Raw genomic sequence first — 18,698 nt, 5'->3', positions numbered from 1 at the left:
CGAAAGCGTGGCTATTTTTAGACGCGAAGCCATAATGCCACTAACATTATCGACCTTGGCTTTTAAAATCCTTTCACGGCGACTGGACGTCACGGCAAATCCCTTTAATGTCTGTGGCTGCACGTCGCGGCCAAACGTTAAATCATCGAGGAAAAATAAGGACATTTTTTCAATCGCTTTGCACCACCAATGGCAACATGTTGTCCCGCACTTTGTAAGGTCTACAAATAAGTGGTTGTTTATAGTTTCAATTGCGGGTATGTATGTTATATATTCAATATATACGTTCGAATTAAAGAAAGAAGATATCGTTTAGGCGAAATTTCGATGTTATTGACAAGTCATTTTTAAATGACTAAAAGTGGCAGTTAAATCATGTGTGAAATAACTTTGTGGCTTTTCACTTTTAAATACCACGTATAATGATAACAGATAAACAATCTATCATGTAGAAACATGTACACAAATACATGCGTGCACAGGGATATCCGATGCCTAACGTTTAATTCACAGTACTACAGGTTTGAACTTTGACCCCATAATTACAGCAACAGAAAAGTTTGCGATTCAAAGTTTTATTATCGCAGCAATAATACTTTTTCGGACTTTGTATTTATGTATTTAACTTGCTCCTATAATGACTTGAATTGGAATTGACTTTGGCAACTAATGACTTGACTATAGTTAGTTTTTTTAAATACTTAAATTGGACTTGAGTTATTTCACAAAAGACTTGACTGGGTCCTACGTCATTTCAAAATGACTTGATTACAACACTGGTGTATATATCTTTAGTTTATTCATTTAAATAAATGAAATGAAGATTTAATAAGTATAACTATATATATGCTGTAAAGCACTGGTTAAGCCACAGTACTAACCAAATACTTATCTTAACCCTTCAGTTTGCATTTCGAAATCTCTATCCCACCTTTAATCTATAACTATAACATTAATATCTAACCACGTCAAGAGTTTTGTGGACGATGTGTCGCATTACTTCCTCCTAATGGCCTATTCTAATGGCACAAGAGTTGTGTCTACAAACTCGGATTGTTTGCCAAAGGTATATTAAAGCGAAACTGTTGAAAAGCATATTTGCACTTGAATAACTTTAGTCCACGCTAAGTCTTTCTGAACAAAAGTCCCAGTCAAGAATTCTTAAAGCAGGTCAAAAACTTATAAAATTGGTAAAGTCGTCCGGTTATGAGCGCTAACTAAACTTAAAAAAAAACATATAGCAAGAAAACTGATTTTGTGTGAAAATTAAGATAAATATCCCAATTTTTATGAAAAAATTCTTTGGAAGTCATTTGTTTAAAAGACTTGGAAGTCAAGCAAAGGCATTTTGCCCGAAATACGCAGATCAAGTAATTTTGCACACAATTATAACTTTATGAATGTCTGTGCAACGGGTTGTTTCAGTCGATTTGGCCCAAATATAAGGACAATTCCACATCATCAAAACCAAACTTACGAATAGTGACACGTGATTTAGCAAACAAACATATGGTCTTACCTCTATTTGACTGATGATTTAATGTATACAATGACTTTTTGCAGAAATAATGATATTTTTTTACTTAGAATTAAGGACGAATCTTTGAAAAAATACGGAATGGCAGATTTGGATATATTGAAATGACTTGCTTGATTTTCTAACCGTAATATTACTTTAGTTAAAGTGCTGACTGAATAGGTAAACTAAATATTGTTGTGACTCTTTTTATGGAGTTAACAACATATGTGCGAAAATTAAGATAAACAAAACAGTTTCACAAATGATGAAAACCCTTTATTACAACTCAAGTAGAATGACGTTTTGCAGAAGTAATGATATTTTAACTAGAATGGAGGGCAAATCTTTGACAAAACATACGGAATGGCAAACTTGTGTATATCGAAATGACATATCTCACAAATGCTAATCAATTTTCTCATAAGTCACAGTTCAACCTGTGTAACCCCGGGTCTGTTTCTGCAAATGTTAAACCGTGCCCTCACCGTCAGTTCTTGATGTGTTGTTTGTAACGTAAAACGAAGTCCTCCTGCCAAAAATGCCACGTGCAAGCGTGCGTGACCTTCAGAACTGTGAAGGTCATGTCGTGGTTGCGTGGGTGGGGCGTTGGCGCGAATATTTGGAAATGTCGCCTTGATCGTTGCATTTAATCTGACCTTTATTTAAATCCAAATTCGTTGCTCTCTGTGGCTGCCCATCTAGTTTCAAATCAAAATATAAACAATGTAAAAAGAATCCGTAACTTGTGCCCAGAACAACAGTATTCTTTTTACCTAATTATTGAAAGAAAATCTCCTAGTACTTTGTTGACGTGAACCTAACTTACCAGGACGACATTATGTTCCCGTCACAATACAGATTTCTACACAGTTATTAGGGTGTGGGTATTTCGGGCATCAAACCCTGGGTAATTCTGTAATTATAAACGTTTTAGCATTGGGTTTGTGATTATATGGCTTTTGTCATAAGATCCAAGTTAGTTTTTGTTTAAACAAGTCATTTTGAAATGAATTAAGTCACAGGCAAGTCTTTTTATTTTTCAACAAAACAATAAGTCAAGCCCCATTTCACTTCCAACAGTTGCCCAAGTCAAGTCCCAATCAAGTCAAATATATTTTATTCATTGTTAAAAAGTTGGATATAAATTGATATATATTCGATACGTTGAAAATGGTACCTACTTCTGTATGTGATTTTAACTACATTCTACGTCAAACTGAAACTTCCATCCATTATCTTCGGATTTATTTTAAACGTTCAAAATAATACCTACTTCTGCATGGGATTTGATATTTCCTTCTACAACCTCCAGATGCAATCTTAAGTTTTATTTGAAACGATTAAAATGACACCTACTTCTATAGGCTCCAAACATATCCTTTGTTTGGTGAAAATAATTTCTAGATATTATTTGTTTTTTACATAACAAATGACTTTCATGGTCACATCAGTAATGATTTTCATCAAATTCTTGTCAGACGTGATACGAGTTGTTACTGTACAATTACCAGAAGAGCCTTTTTGATTGAGAATATAAATAATTTTAACCTGGAATGACCATTTTTTTGTTTCATATCGGCTTGTTTACCTTTCGCGAGTATAAAACCTGGTATTAAATTCCGAACATTTAGACAGACAGCGAAAAGGTCACTGACCTCACATTTCGTTCGTTTGACGTCACATGTTACCGCACGTTGCAGGTTTGTGACGTTTACCTACGTGACACACTAGTGGATATTGGGCGGGAACTGGTCGAAACTATTTTCATGGGATTGACTGAGCGAGGTTTCCTTACGTTATCATTTCAATCTCGGCTAATTTTACGACAGGTCTTGTCTCGACGTAGTATATTTTTGACACGAGTTCCTTCTAAGCTAAGCTGTCTTGTTTTAAGACCAGGGTGGGCTAACATTTTTCTAGTAGCGAGCCAAAACCAAACTCAGAAAGGTCTCTGTGGGCTGTTAAATTTTAACTGTGTAGACCAGGGGTTCCTAACCTGTGGGCCATGGCCCCCGTAGCTTAAAACAGCGCAGTGTCTTGGATATTCAATATGACGTGTGGCTGGCGCTTTCCACCACTAAACCAGCAATTAATACATTGTCAGAGCAAAAACAAGCTCAACCATCACATTAACTGAATATGTAATATCTAATTAGCCTAATGTACTATCTTGTTTATTGTGTGTTGTATCTATATCTTTTTGTCATTCTGACTGTCGGTCAATGTATATTTAAAAGTTTGAAAAAATAGGGGGGCATTGATTTCTCAAAATTTTCAAAGGGGCCACGGTGTAAAAAAAGGTTGGGAACGCCTGGTGTAGACTTTACGCATCTCATTATAACAACCACAACGACTGTTAATCAGGAAGATAACTAGGGTGTTTTTCAATTAAAAAGGGTCTAACTTCATGTTATACTTGGTGCAGAAATAAGATGTGCGCAAAGCTCATAACAATTTTGCTTCTGAGCAGTTAAAATAGCCAAAAAAATATGACGAATGGTCTTGTGCCTAGATTTAAGAATAGGCCGCGGGCGGTATGATTTGCGTTGGCGAGCTTTAGGTTGCCCACCCCTGCTTTAGACAATGGCCTAAATCTCTTTTACATTCTTGTTTTACATTTCTTTGTCATGGCTTTAACCTTAATGACGCGTTTTGCCTCCCAGTTGACTTTCGACATTTTTCGATCGTCAGTTTGAATACATCGTATAGATCTTGACGTCGTTTAGATCTTGACGCACTTCCGTGGTTAAATGTGTTTTGAGTCACTTGTTAGTTTTTAGGAAGGTTATATCACAAGTATTTTCTCCCGTTTTATAGTTTTACCTTTAAGTTCGAAAAGAAAAAAGGTTATAATAACAATTACAAATGGCCAAATATTTGTTTCTTAAAACGAATAAATGTCTAGCAGTATTCAGTCCATTTTTTTATTTAATCTATGTCAGCGCATTTACCAGCGAGAGTTGGCTTAAAAGGTACTTTCAAGCAATTGCAGTGATGTCATTAATCTTTCTGTCCTACTTATTCTATTGCCCGGCTTAGGTTATCTGTTTGGGTTCAACTAAAACTTGTTTTTACTTATTTGTTGATGGGTTTTCATACGCGCTTATAGTCGCCTTTTTGTTTTCCAGTTTGCCATTATACGGCTCACGAGCGTTGCGTTAGCAGAGTGCCGGGAAACTGTATTCAGACCTACGTTAAGTCGGCCAAGGAATCAACGGTAAGTGGCATGTGACAGTGACTAGTGACTAGAGACGTGTGACATGCGACACTTTTGTTGTGTCAGTAAACTGTATTCAGACTCACGTCAAATCGGCCAAGGAGTCAACCGTAAGTGACAGGTTCCACAATTAATATATAACTAGTGAAATGTAAGAATTGTGTTGGATAAGTAGAACTTTATTCAGACCTATAGGTTAAATCGGATAAGGAGCCAATTAATTTTACCGTTACTAAGATTTTTTTCGATTACCTTGAGTTCTGACGTTAGTTGTACTGCTCAGCTAAAATTCTGTCTATTCTAAAAACACAAGATCAAACAGTAAAATAAAGTAGTATATTAAAGACGGGAAACCAAGTTAACTTACACTGATATGCAAAATTACAGCACGTACTGCATATAAAATCAAAGTTCCGTTTTCAGAGGGAGATATAAGACACTTACGGTGACTTTTCAGATTAGGCTGTATTTTGCCTGTAGACCAGTGGTTCTCAACCTGTGGTACGCGTACCACTAGTGGTACGCGAAGTCATTTTGGGTGGTACGCAGTATGTTTTTAAATAAAATTACAGTTTTACGAAAAAGTTTAGAATTTTTTTCTATTGTAATAAACTATACATTCATCGTTATAATTGTATAGTTAAATCTTCCGGAACATCTATGCAAATTTATTTTATGACATATAGACCAAAACAAAGAATCACAAAACTTGACTACCGGTATCTTGCAAAGTTAAAAAAGGGAAACTTTTTCAAGATTAGTGGGCCGCATTTGTTTTGAAATTTCCGGGCTAATTAATTAGCTAATCCGCCCCTGTTAATAATCCTATATACATTTTGAGTAAAGTTGAGTTTTTCGATAATTTGTTGGTACGCAACAAGATCATAGAACCTCGAGGTGGTACGCGGTTAAAAAGGGTTGAGAACCACTGCTGTAGACCTACTGACCTCCGTAACCCGTTAAAATGATAACCAATTTATATTAACTTAGATATTATATTTTATGTAGCCTACAAAGTATGTTGTAAAAGACGCTACAGTCGAGCACATGTCAACATTGATAAAAACACGCAGAAACTGGACCATCTTTGGATGGAGGGAAACAACGCAGGTCCTTGTGATCGATGTAAGAAACCCATTAAGTGCTACCAGGGTTTGACCGGGCTCCACTGCAGATGGTGTCAAGCTACTGTAAGTGTAACGCTTTTTCTCTACTGTTACAGGCAGGGATCCTGAGTCGGTTAAAAATAACCCGAGTGCGACTCCCGGTTCTGATTTACGTAACTAAATAGGGGAAAAAACAATATAGAGTCTTGGATCATTACATTTCGTTTGTTTATTTCATTTTCGTTAAACATCCATGTTCTTTCACGTAAGGAAAAAAAAACAAAAAAATAGATTTGCCTTCAAATATTAAATAAATAATAAGTTCGTCAAGCGCGAAAAATTGAATACCGAATTTAATGTGTGAACCATTCAATTTTTAAATTTCGTGTTTTAATCGTTTGTTTGATAAATCATGCCAAAGCCAAGTAGGTCTAGTAGATCGTCATCATCTTGATAAAGACGTTTTGATGCAATTTGTCAACTTTAGTTAAAGTGACTGACGGGTCTAAAAAAGACACATTTACTGAAAAGAAACATTAACTGCTAAAATCTTCCATTTATCCAGCTTTGTAATACTTGTTGTCAAAGTCAAAAAAGTTAAGTAAATGGACATAGTCTTGATATAAGCTCGTATCGAAACGCTTATAATCAGCATGATGTCGATCTACTCAATCTTGTTGGCTTTGCAATTCATTATCAAGCTACATTACAGATCCGTGCATAGTGTAACCAACTTAATTGTTCGTCTTTTGCGTTTTAGTACCACAACAAGTGCGCGTCCCACATAGCCCCCGAATGCACCCTGGGTAAGATGCGTCCCCACACCCTTCCCCCAAGCTGCATTTGTCCTGGACTGCTAGTAAGTAAACAACCATATAACTCTTTAATGTCGAGGTTTCTTTGAATTAAAAAGCGTCCTGGAAGAACAAAGATATAAAAAAACACTTGCATTGCTCGATATAATGGAATTAATGCAAAGTTACCAGTGACAAGTGGCAGGTGGCACGTTACAATTGGCATATGACAGTGACTTGTGGTATTTAACTGTTTGCCCTAGACGGCATCGGGTATCGGCTCCGATTCGATATTATCTCATATCCCCAAATACAACACTGTACATCGCTAAATATTAATTATCTGCATTGTGTTTAAAGTTATACTTTTGTTGATTTTTCAGCAACAAGACAGAGTGGGCCCGAGATCGCGGGAAAACAGCTCAACCGACGCTATGGAGAACAACCCACAACAAGTGGACAAAAGTAGGTTGTTTTAAAGATCTTAAGTCGGAGTTGCTTGTAGCAACAGAATGTAGCAAGCAATGGTGCTCACAACTGAGTTTAAACCTCACCACAGGTTAGTTTACAAGTAGAATACAGAAGGCATTGGCGTATGCTTGTTTCCTGACGCGCTCCCCTTCTGAGCCTGTGTAGCAGTTGGTAGAGCGACGGCCCGTATGGCCAGAGGTCATGAGTTGAAATCTTACTGCAGACTGGTTTTACACTAAGGATGCAACAGGCAACGGTGTGATGGTCATTTCTCGACTCGCACCCCTTTTGAGCCTGTGTAGCTCAGTTGGTAGAGCGAGGGTCCCGGTATAACGAAGGTCGTGAGTTCGAGCCTCACCACAGGCTAGTTGTTTTTCTAACCTGCCCTGCTTGCATCATTGATCGACAGATTCGGTGAGTCTGCGATGGCTTTCGGTGTACTAATGATACGTAAGCCGTAATCGTTGGTCAAAAGGCGACTTCGGATGGGCTAGATCACATTTGTTGTAAACATTTGTATCATCTTTCATTGTGTTTAATAAATGTCAACTCTTTGCATGTTTTTTTAGTAAAGCTTATCATTTTATTCTGGTTCAACGTAGAGCAAGTGCTGGAATTGTTTTTTTTTTAATAATTTTTTTAATTTTTCAAGTTTTCAAATTTTAAACCTATTTCTTTTTGGTATTTTTAATCTTTTCGATTCGCCCTAAAATCAACCCTTTTGTTTTTTCAGCGCGGAACATGAAACGCATGAACTCGATGACGTGGGACGGGCAGGGGCTACAAGTGACCCCTCTACCTAACACCCACCCCCTGCTCGTGTTCATCAACCCTAAAAGCGGCGGGAAACAAGGCGTAAGGTGAGTTTTGGAATTATTTGATAGAATATAGTTTTAATTTTGTTGATTTTTTTTCAAAAAATCCTGAGATTTTTGAGCATAAATAAACATCATTTAAATTTTGTTTGCCCTATTCGTAAAACTCTAAGTACAGGTTTTTGTATTAATGTTGCCTTAAAAATATTTTTCGACTATTTTTGTTTTTCCAAAGTTCACTCGCACCCTCAACTATAACCGTTTTCCCAAACCACTTTGTTTTTTATATTTTATTCCCCTTTCCCAAAAGTAGGGTTATTTCAACTGAGGTCCGCGGCCTAGTTTTAGGGGGTCCTTTTATTTGGAGTGAAATTCAGCTTAAAACCCCTGCCCGAAAAATATTAAAAAAAACAACCAAGCTAGAATATATAAAACAGACATGAGAAAAATATAGCAAACCAACGAGGTGTTTGCCAAGCGTTTAAAGATTGAAAACTATGTCTGATATTCGAATATTCGTGCTTAACTTTTGTTGTTAAATGTTGCTTCAAAAAGTAAAGTTTTGTTTTTCTAAAAAAAAGTTACAAGCAACTGGTCGTAGAAATTCTCCAATTTTTTCCGGGAAAACGCTTAAAGATGCGTATTATCAGACAGTAGTCGTTATCGATCCACGATATAAGTTGTTACATGGTTTTGAATAATGAATGAACCCACTGTGGCTTTCCGTTTTTAATCGCAAGCAGATTTAATTTGCTCCTGGCTTTGTCACTGATATATCTATCGATCGGAACCCGTCTGCGGCCTATAATTCGCTACACTTCCAGCAGGGTGCTTTCCAGTGCTGTAAACAAATCATTTTGAAATGACATAAGTCCCAGTCAAGTCATTTGAAAAATAACTCAAGTCCAAGTCAAGTCATTTGAAAAATAACTTAAGTCCAAGTCAAGTCATTTAAAAAATAACTTAAGTCCAAGTAAAGTCATTTGAAAAATAACTTCAGTCCCAGTCAAGTCATTTGAAAAATAACTCAAGTCCAAGTCAAGTCATTTGAAAAATAACTTAAGTCCAAGTCAAATCATTTAAAAAATAACTTAAGTCCAAGTAAAGTCATTTGAAAAATAACTTCAGTCCAAGTCAAGTCATTTAAAAAATAACTCAAGTCCAAGTCAAGTCATTTGAAAAATAACTTAAGTCCAAGTCAAGTTATTTAAAAAATAACTTAATCCCAAGTCAAGTCATTTGAAAAATAACTTCAGTCCAAGTCAAGTCATTTAAAAAATAACTCAAGTCCAAGTCAAGTCATTTGAAAAATAACTTAAGTCCAAGTCAAGTTATTTAAAAAATAACTTAATCCCAAGTCAAGTCATTTGAAAAATAACTTCAGTCCAAGTCAAGTCATTTAAAAAATAACTCAAGTCCAAGTCAAGTCATTTGAAAAATAACTTCAGTCCAAGTCAAGTCATTTAAAAAATAACTCAAGTCCAAGTCAAGTCATTTGAAAAATAACTCAAGTCCAAGTAAAGTCATTTGAAAAATAACTCAAGTCCAAGTCAAGTCATTTGAAAAATAACTTAAGTCCAAGTAAAGTCTTTTGAAAATAACTAAAGTCCATGTAAAGTCATTTGAAAAATAACTTAAGTCCAAGTAAAGTCTTTTGAAAATAACTAAAGTCCATGTAAAGTCATTTGAAAAATAACAAGTCAAGGCCAAGTCAAGTCATAATTAGAACAAGTCAATTTCAAGTCGTTATCATGACAATAAAACGCTAAACTAATACCATTGGTAAACTCGTCTGATCATAAGCAATGAAGAAAACTCAAATGTGTTTTTCAAATGGTTAAAAAGGTTTAAAATGAAAGCTGTACGTTTCACAAACAAGCTATGTAGACATGCCCGGAGTAACGTATTGACGTTTTTGCGAAAAATCGAATGTATGTATGTTTTAGAGACCGCCAGATCGAAAATGTGTTTTTAGTTGTACTGTGTTAATATTTACGCTTTTATTTCGCCAAATCGAAATTCGATCCAGTTTTCTTTATTTTGACACTTAACAGTTGCGATTTAGCTGCGATAAATCTCATTAACAAAGCGAAATGGTTTTTCACAGCAAGCTTATGTTTTACCAGCTGCATTATGAAGAGAAAATGTGATTTTTATTTTTAAATCATTTTTGTAAAATGCGCCCTAATGTCCCTAAATGGCTGTCGACTTGACTAAGTGCTTTCTAATAATAAAATTACGAACCAGGAATATTAAGTATATTAAGTTTTTTCAAAATAAATTTATTACGAAAATTGCCATGTTGTATCCTATTAAATGCATTCGTAAAATAAGTAAAACTCATTAAAAACCGTTGCAAAATAAATTGGAAATATTCATTTTTAAGCCTTTTTTGGATCATAATGGTTGTAGGTTGTTGTTATTTGTAGTAGAAATATCAAATCCCATACAGAAGTAGTTAACAAGCATTCATCTGTTGTGTTGAAAATGAATAAAGGGTTATTCGAAACTTTCAAAATGCTATACCTACTTTTTCGATATTCATGCCAAGTCTTAATCATTTTTTTGTATGTTGAAAACCTAAATAACGTAAAGGCAACCCTCAGCCGAAATATAATTGCAGAAATAAAGTATAAGATGTGGCCAAAACTCGATTTGCACAAAACACAGTTAAATCTCTCTAAGCTACAAATTATCCAAAGATAAGCGCGAAAGTTTTGAAGAAGACCACGGGATTTAGCATGTATCAGTGGATCATACACAACCTTTTTCGAGGCGACCCGAATCTCAAGCTTAAGTGTACCAGCGCTCCAACTATTTTCTTTGAACTTTTCTCATTGAAATTCGTTTTCATTGAACTTATTTTTTTTTCATTGAAAGTGAACAAAACTTAAAATGCCATTGTTGTAGGTGCGAATTTAATCAATATGAGCCATGCCTTCGTATTTCAGCCACAGTTTTCTTAAATTCAGGAGCATTCTTGCTCAGAACCAATCTCAAAACATCTTACCATGTTAAACTCATGCAGTTGGAGATCTAACTTAATCAAACTGTGACCACATTTTCAGTTGCGACCCATGGTTTGAGAAACACTGGCTTCTACAATATTGTAAGGAGAAAAATACTTTCTGCAACAAAACACGCTTTAATAAAAAACAGCCAAAATTGAGGTATATCACTGAAAATGTCGCCAATATTTCGTAATGGTCGTAAGTGAACTAGGAATATTGTTACTTAAAATGGCGCGGAAATCGGACATTTTAGTTTTTATTTATGCTTTAATACGTAGTTTTTCATAAGAAATTGAAAAACATGATTTCAGCTGTTGTGTGGAACACAATAACAATTAACTTACACTGGTTACAACTGTTGTGCCAATTGTGAGTGGAGCTGTTGCGTTGGAAGTTCCATCGTAGCAGAAATCGATGCTGGTTGCTGTGAATGACACATGTCGTTAACAGCCTCCTTCTTAAAATTTCTCAGGGCGGACGATTTGTTTTCTAATTGTCTTTCAATGATGTTTACTATAACGTAAGGATTTTTGGCTCCTGATATTACAAACTATGGTCGCACGTTGTTGACTTCGTCATATTAATATTCCAAATATGGAACTAGTCGCAGTGAATGTGACCCGAATTTTTCATTTAACATCATTTTACACTGAAAATGAGTGACTTAACTTACTGTTAAGATATTCAACAAAGAAAAAAAATCGATTCTGTCCAACGTTCTACGTTTTACATTTTTTAATTGCTTTGAAACTTCTCATATTGTGGTTTTAAATCGATAATCACATAACCAATGAGAAAATAATTCAATAATAAAAGCAAAAATATATCTGTCGTCATTTGATAACAACGTTAGGTCTATATCTCCATTTAAACCAGTGGTTTTCAACCATTTTTACTGTTGTTGCATACCACTTGGGTTGAAAAGAAACTATTTTGCTTGGGTTTACCATCTCTAAATCCTCAAACAAATAAATTTAAAAACGCTATAACTTTGTGACATCGTCTCTTAAAAGTTTCGCGTTCAATTTCGCATAATTTTTCTACTTACACTCCTATGCTAACCCGTAAGGCTAGAACAATGCAGTACAAATTAGACAAGGCGTTTGAATGAAAGCTTAAAACTACAGTTTTTATGACATTATTTTAGTGTTCAAATTGTGATGCTTGGCGTAATAGCCCAGACTGTTGCCAAATATAGTTTTTCGTGCGTCATTGGTTGAATGAAACAACTTTCATTTTATCAATTGCGGTCAAAGTTCGCCAAACACAGAGTTTAAATGCTTACTCTCTTCAAAGGGAAAAATGTTGGCCGGTAAAGATTTAGGGAAATTCTGTCTCTTCAAACTATATGGCCATAAAGTAGGTGTCCTTGAGAATTTTCTGCCTAATCAAACTCAGCTATTTCATATGGTATAAAAGGGAATTTTTTCTTTCCTAATATTGCCATCAAAAAAATCTAAATACTTTCCTCACTTATACTTAGGTAGATTCTTAGGTAGAACAACAAAGCCTGATTCTGGCCATTTAGCTTTTCTGATGGATTTAGGACTTATTTCGATTTAGACCTTATTACGACCATGAGGATTGCTGTGTTTTCAATCACGTTTGCGCCTTGCTTCTTTACAGAGTCCAAATAAGCACAGTTTGGTTGTTGTAACTTAGGTTGTGTTTAGTCGAAATCAGTAAAATAGAATGGTAACATAGTAAGTGAACAGCCTTTTATAGGCTCACGAAGTAATTGCAAAGCCGCGTGCTCGGGAATAGCGCGGTTGCGTTCCACAACAAGGATCAAGCTTATTTTTGGTCTTTTCCGAACTGTGTTTGAATTCGACGTTGATGTTGTTCTAAATTGCAATCTTATGTGTGAATTCCGTTAAAACAGAAACATAAAATTGTAGTGATTAAGAATGGCAAAACGAAAAAGGTAATTTATAAAACTATATAATGCAGTAAAAAGTACTAAATTAAATCACGTAGAATTTAATTAATTTCCTTTTTTGCTGGGGATTATTTCTGTAGTTAAAGTTTTTAATATATTGTTGCTGCCAGGCATTGCCTCAGTTTGCTTCACAAACATGGTCCATTGTGTTTTTACCTTCATTGTCTGGTATATATATATTTTCCCATAATTGCAATTACAATAAAAAGCAAACGATGTATATGCGACCTAGGGGCGTCAACTCTTGTCTTCTCACAGTTATAGCCGCTATCGCATACATACACATCGAGATACAGAATAATTCAGCAGATACACACCACCATTGTCCCCCATCTGCTCAACCACTCGGCCTAATTTTTGCCCTAACGCTAATAGCTTCATTTCTGCCAGGTTGCTCCGAAAGATGCAGGGACTCCTCAACCCACGTCAGGTGTACGATCTTAGCAAGGGAGGACCGATGCCTGGACTCAACTTCTTTCACGATGTGGAGGACTTCAGAGTGCTATGTTGCGGTGGAGATGGCACAGTGGGCTGGGTGCTGGATTGTATAGGTAAGTTTATGGCAGTGTTTCTTAAACTGGTGAATGGTTCACCCCAGGGTGAACGAAATTTTTACAGGGGTGAACCAATCAAAAGGGGTGAATAAGGGTGACCGTCAGAAATGGATGATAGCTCTGCAGTAAATCGACTACTGAACTGGTGTTTTTGGTGTTTTTTGCTTATTGTAATAGTGAAGTTGGTTTGCACTGAGTGTTTAAGTACAAAAAATTGGTTAGTGTGTTTTGTGCTTTTGTAGCTTTATATTGCTAGACTCGAGAAATTGTAGATTTTCAATGGTAAAACTTAGCTTGAGTTGATCTTAACAAAAATCGAAACAACCTAAATCTTTTTGTGCTGTTATATATAGACGAGATAGTTTTATCATATTATGAAACAAGGGTGAATGAATTCTGGAGATCAATGCTAGGGGTGAACAAAACTAAAAAAGTTTAAGAAGCACTGGTTTATGGGACGGTTTGGTGGGCTAACAAATACTTTTTGGGCCATATTTGCTAAATTGTTGAATTTTTTTGGCCAGTTCGGAGCTACGGATATTGCTGTACGAGACCAACAAATACTAAACTGGGCTATCACCAGAGTTATCATTCCGTCCTTATTTCTATGATTTGTGCTTATTTTTTTGACTTATTTCTATGATTTTGTGCTAATTTTTTTTGAACTGTGTCTTAAAAAAAACTAATGTTAGGTATACTATGCACGAATCTGTATTGTAGCTTAATAATGAATTTTAAAGCCTTAAAAGACAAAGTAAAAATTTAAGTCGTTCGATGAACTTGTACCATCTTCAGTTAGTATGACAAAACTTCTTAGTCTAGATGATGTCGATTTGCTCAACACTTTTGGCTTTAAAATTTACTATTGTATTTCGAAGAAACGTGCTTAGTTTTGAGTCGTGTGCTTTTTTGCTTTAGTTTTGTTTCTAATGGTGTTTTACACAATAATGCCTAGTATAAATGAGCTCAACTTAAGCTAACAGACACATTTTTATGGATTTGTGCGGGGGTGAAGTTTCAAGAATGAAACTTAGATTTGACCAAAAATCACCTTTTAGTTTGATCTTAAGACTGTTTATTTATTAAAACAGATAAAACATAAAATCATTTTTGTAAATCTTTCAGAAATATATATTACGCCTAGAATGACACACCACAGAGTTTAAACAATTATTAATTTAAGATCTTAAAACGGTTTATTTATTAAAACAGATAAAACATAAAATCATTTGTTAGAATTTTTCAGAAATATATATTACGCCCATAAGGCATCGTCAGTTTCTGTACAAAAACAATCATGTAAAAAGGCCTATATTGATAGTAAAAATATAATAAAATTAAAAATTGAAAATCGAAAAACCTTTTAGTGTATAGGGTGAAATTTATATTGACGCAAATTATAAGCAGAGACCACTTGAAAATCTAAACAGTGAAGGTCTTTTTCACAAGGGAGACAAATTTTTGACTGAATGGCACAGTTCACAATGCGCACTGTGTGGTCTCTGTTATTTACTACGACCGAATATATTGTTTTCATTAATACATCATTCAGCGAATTAGATTCCTAACAATAAGTTATTTTTACAAGTGACTTTACCGGGAGTTGGATCTTATCGAAATAAGTTGTTTACCACAGTGAAATTTGATCGTAAAAGTCGCGTAAATGATAGGAATGTGAAACGTTGTATAAATAGCCGCCCATAGCTGATTCAGTCTGTCCTGTCGCCAGTTTGTACAACATAAAATTTCAATCTTGCTCCCCTCCTCAAAAACACGCAAAATGACGCCTGTGAGACATTTATAACTGCGTTAAGTGCAATATAGTTTGCTGTTGAGTTTGGGAGAAGACGTTAAGGTTTTACGTGTTTTTTAGAGAGATTAAGCCTGTTGACAGAAATCCCAGTAATAACTTATTAACATTTCAACTGAATTGTTCTACATTTAGACGCTGGTCAGGAGTTTTTAAGATAATGATTTAGTTTGAATGTAAGTTGCGTTGATGCGATTTGTAAGTTGCGTTTTAAGAGTTTTTCAAAACGTTCAAAATTTTATCTACTTCCATATGGGCTTTAATATACCTACTACGAACTAAATTCTTTAAAAAGTCTTACCCAGTACCTGCTATACGTCTAACTAAAACTTTAAACCACAATTGCTCCATACAAATTAACGATATTATTTCTCTTCTTTCAATACACTTATTTTAATTTCTGTTTTTAGAAACTTTTGGACTTTAATTCAATTTAGTCATTTTTTGATGAAAAGTTTTTTCTCTTTTGTTGTTTTAGGAAATACAAAATGTAATACTCATAAAATTTATGTTTGCAGACAAAAGCCAACTTGTAAAGAACCCGCCCGTTGCCATTTTGCCCTTGGGAACTGGAAATGACCTTGCCAGATGCATGAAGTGGGGTGGAGGTAAGATGTCTATGTGGATATAAAAACTCGTAGTCGCGGGAGAATACTCTAGCAAAGCTAGCAGTTCAGTTCAGACACTATTAAAATACCTTAAACAGAGTTTAAAACGCTACTCAAAAAATAGTTTTTTTTACCGAGTTTGGTTAGCTTGAAAAGGTGCCTAAAAAGATTCCAAAGGACTCCAGCAATAAGCCCGAAAAACGTCCGAATAAAACACAGTTTGGAATAACACCAAAAAAGCACTATAGTCGTAAAACCATCTAAATCGGAATAAGACCTAACCCGTCGTATAAGATATAGATGGCCAGAATAAGGCCTATAGAAACTTTTACTTAACTCCAAGCCCCAATCTTACAAACTCTTCTAGTAATTTCAACCCATTCCTAACGCAACCTATGGCCCGTCCCTAACCCCAAATAACCTAAAACAGGGGCAAACGATCCGGTGCCAAAACAGCGGCGCCCCGACGGGGCATTTCAGACTAGGACGCCCAAACGTCAACCCATGCCCCCCGAGAATCCCATACCCTCTCTCTACAGTTTCGGGCGATATTTGGTCAACTTAGGCCAGGGGTTCTTAAAATGGGGTCCATCAACCCCTTGGGGGTCTGCGAACTAGGTTTAGGGGGTCCGTGGAGGCCTACTTGAAATATTAGTGTATATTTAAGAAGTCATCTTTTTTAAACAAAACAGTTTGATTAAATTTAAAACGGTTTTGCACTGAATTCTATTTAGACTCTATTTCACTTTCACATTTTAGAACCAAAATTAGCAGATTTATGAAGTCTATTTGTGTTGTGACGTCAATTTTGTGACGTCATTTAGGAATTTTTTTGCCGACAGTGATCAACGCAAGGTAAAAAAAAAAAAAAAAAAAAAAAAAATTTAGGGGTCCGCGGTAAAAAAAGTTTAAGAACCCCTGACTTTATTCCAATGAATTTAGAACTTTATCCGACATGTTTATGTCTTATTCAGACGATTAAGTCCTTATTCTGTCAACAATATTCTGCGTAGTTGGCTTTTTATGGCGTTGATCTTAACGCTACAGTTTTCGCCACACATCCGGTTTAGATTATGTATCTATCCACGTTTCCTTCTTTCTGATGTCTGCCTTAGCACTACATATACACTTACCATCAGTGACTTCTCTCTATGTTGAAAATGAATAAAGAGTTATTCGAAACGTTCAAAATGATACCTACTTCTGTATGGGCTTTGATATTCTTATTACGTTTAACGCTACAGCATTATAGATTATTCTGCTTTAGATATTGTTGCCTTTATAAGTCTTATTAGGTGCTTCCGTACCAAAAAATGTTCTTATACTTGCAGGTTACGAGGGCATGAGTATGATGAAATATCTCCAGCAAGTTGAATCAAGTGAGATGCTTCTGATGGACAGATGGTACTTGAAGGTCACACCCAAGGAAGGTCAAACCGAAAAAGGAGACCCGGTCCCGCTTTCTATAATGAACAACTACTTCTCAATCGGAGTGGTAAGTATGTAAAACTTAAAATTGTCCGATTCTTGGTATATTTTTCCGATGAGCGATACCCGATACTTTATATCTTGTTCCGATACCAATAAACGATAATTTAAATACGTCCGATACTCGATATTTTATTCCGACACTCGACGTCCTGGGCAAAGCGTACTGCAATGTGTTACAAACTTACAATAGAATGTTATTAATATGGCCAAATAAGCTAAATTGGTAAACTTAGATGGTCCAAATGCAGTTGTTCTCATAGTAGGAATGCGCAGTACCACACTTCAAAACCTTTAAGGCCGCGAGCAGTAAATTGTAAAGATAAAATAGCATAGGATTGATTTTTTTCCAACCACCTATTGTCGGTGGATGATTTATTTTACACCCCATGAAACAGTCGTTGTCCAACTATGTTTAAGCTACGTAAATAAGTTAAATGCAGACTGTAGAGTCAGAGCCGGGCTCGGGACTCGATGAAATCGGCACATTTGGCAGTAGTCGGGATCATGTTTGATCGGAGTCACACTCGTTTTTTTTTTAACCGACTCCGCAGCCCTGGTTTTCCTTATATCAAATAAAATAAGGCGAATTTGGGCTAAAAATAGCGTTTTATAATACAAACTAAAAAGAAACTTTTTCGGTTTCCTGTTTTTTTCTCTAACATGTAAACTTATCTTCATGAAGCCACCAATGATGTGAAGAATAGGCTTGTTGCACACAAGTGCACTTAAATATTACACTACTTTATAGCAAGTCAATGATTATTAACATGAAGCATCATTAATTCCAATGAATAAATTACATGTAATAAAAAGTAATTAGGCACATACAACAAAGGCTAACACCTGATAACATATGGACAGCACCATGTCAATTACAGAAATGGCAAGCATGCTGCAACATGTGAAAGTAAAGGACAAATAAAATACAATTAAAGGGAAGTAAATTATTTCGGCTACTTATACAGGTTGCCTTCACCAGGGAATCCAACATTATTAATATGAAGTCGCTTTCTCGCAGGACGCCATGATTTGCCGCAAGTTCCACGTGATGCGCGAAAAGCACCCGGAAAAGTTCAACAGCCGAATGAAGAACAAGCTCTGGTATTCTGCCTTCGGTACCACCGAGACCTTCGCCGCTTCGTGCAAGAAACTACACGACAACCTTGAAGTCATTGTGAGTCCATTAATGCAGGAAAACAGTGTAAAATGACATACAAATCGTTCCGACCGAAGAGTATTAGTTAAAATTGTTTTTTTTTACAACTGAAAGACCAAAAATTCCGATGGACAAAGTAGCATTTTTGGTGAAATGTAAATTATATGAACTAGGTTTAAAGCACACAAGCAATTCAGAAATGAGATT

The 18,698-nt window shown here is 35.6% G+C and overlaps 1 protein-coding gene across 1 annotated transcript in view; it reads left to right on the top strand.

Annotated features, from left to right (window-relative positions):
• Window positions 1-18,698, top strand: part of LOC146141551 (diacylglycerol kinase beta-like) — a 62,228-nt gene that overhangs the window by 34,998 nt on the left and 8,532 nt on the right. The window contains exons 13-21 of the mRNA XM_083390352.1: window positions 4,648-4,736; window positions 5,810-5,926; window positions 6,603-6,701; window positions 7,020-7,101; window positions 7,841-7,967; window positions 13,263-13,423; window positions 15,755-15,844; window positions 17,176-17,339; window positions 18,354-18,509. Coding sequence (XP_083246478.1) covers window positions 4,648-4,736; window positions 5,810-5,926; window positions 6,603-6,701; window positions 7,020-7,101; window positions 7,841-7,967; window positions 13,263-13,423; window positions 15,755-15,844; window positions 17,176-17,339; window positions 18,354-18,509 — 1,085 coding nt within the window. The remainder of the gene's footprint in view (window positions 1-4,647; window positions 4,737-5,809; window positions 5,927-6,602; window positions 6,702-7,019; window positions 7,102-7,840; window positions 7,968-13,262; window positions 13,424-15,754; window positions 15,845-17,175; window positions 17,340-18,353; window positions 18,510-18,698) is intronic.

This window comes from Ascidiella aspersa, chromosome 5 (assembly GCF_963924565.1).
Source record: "Ascidiella aspersa chromosome 5, kaAscAspe10.2, whole genome shotgun sequence".
Lineage (NCBI taxonomy): Eukaryota > Metazoa > Chordata > Ascidiacea > Phlebobranchia > Ascidiidae > Ascidiella > Ascidiella aspersa.
Note: the sequence above shows the minus strand (reverse complement) of the source record. Positions and strands in the feature narration are given on the sequence as shown.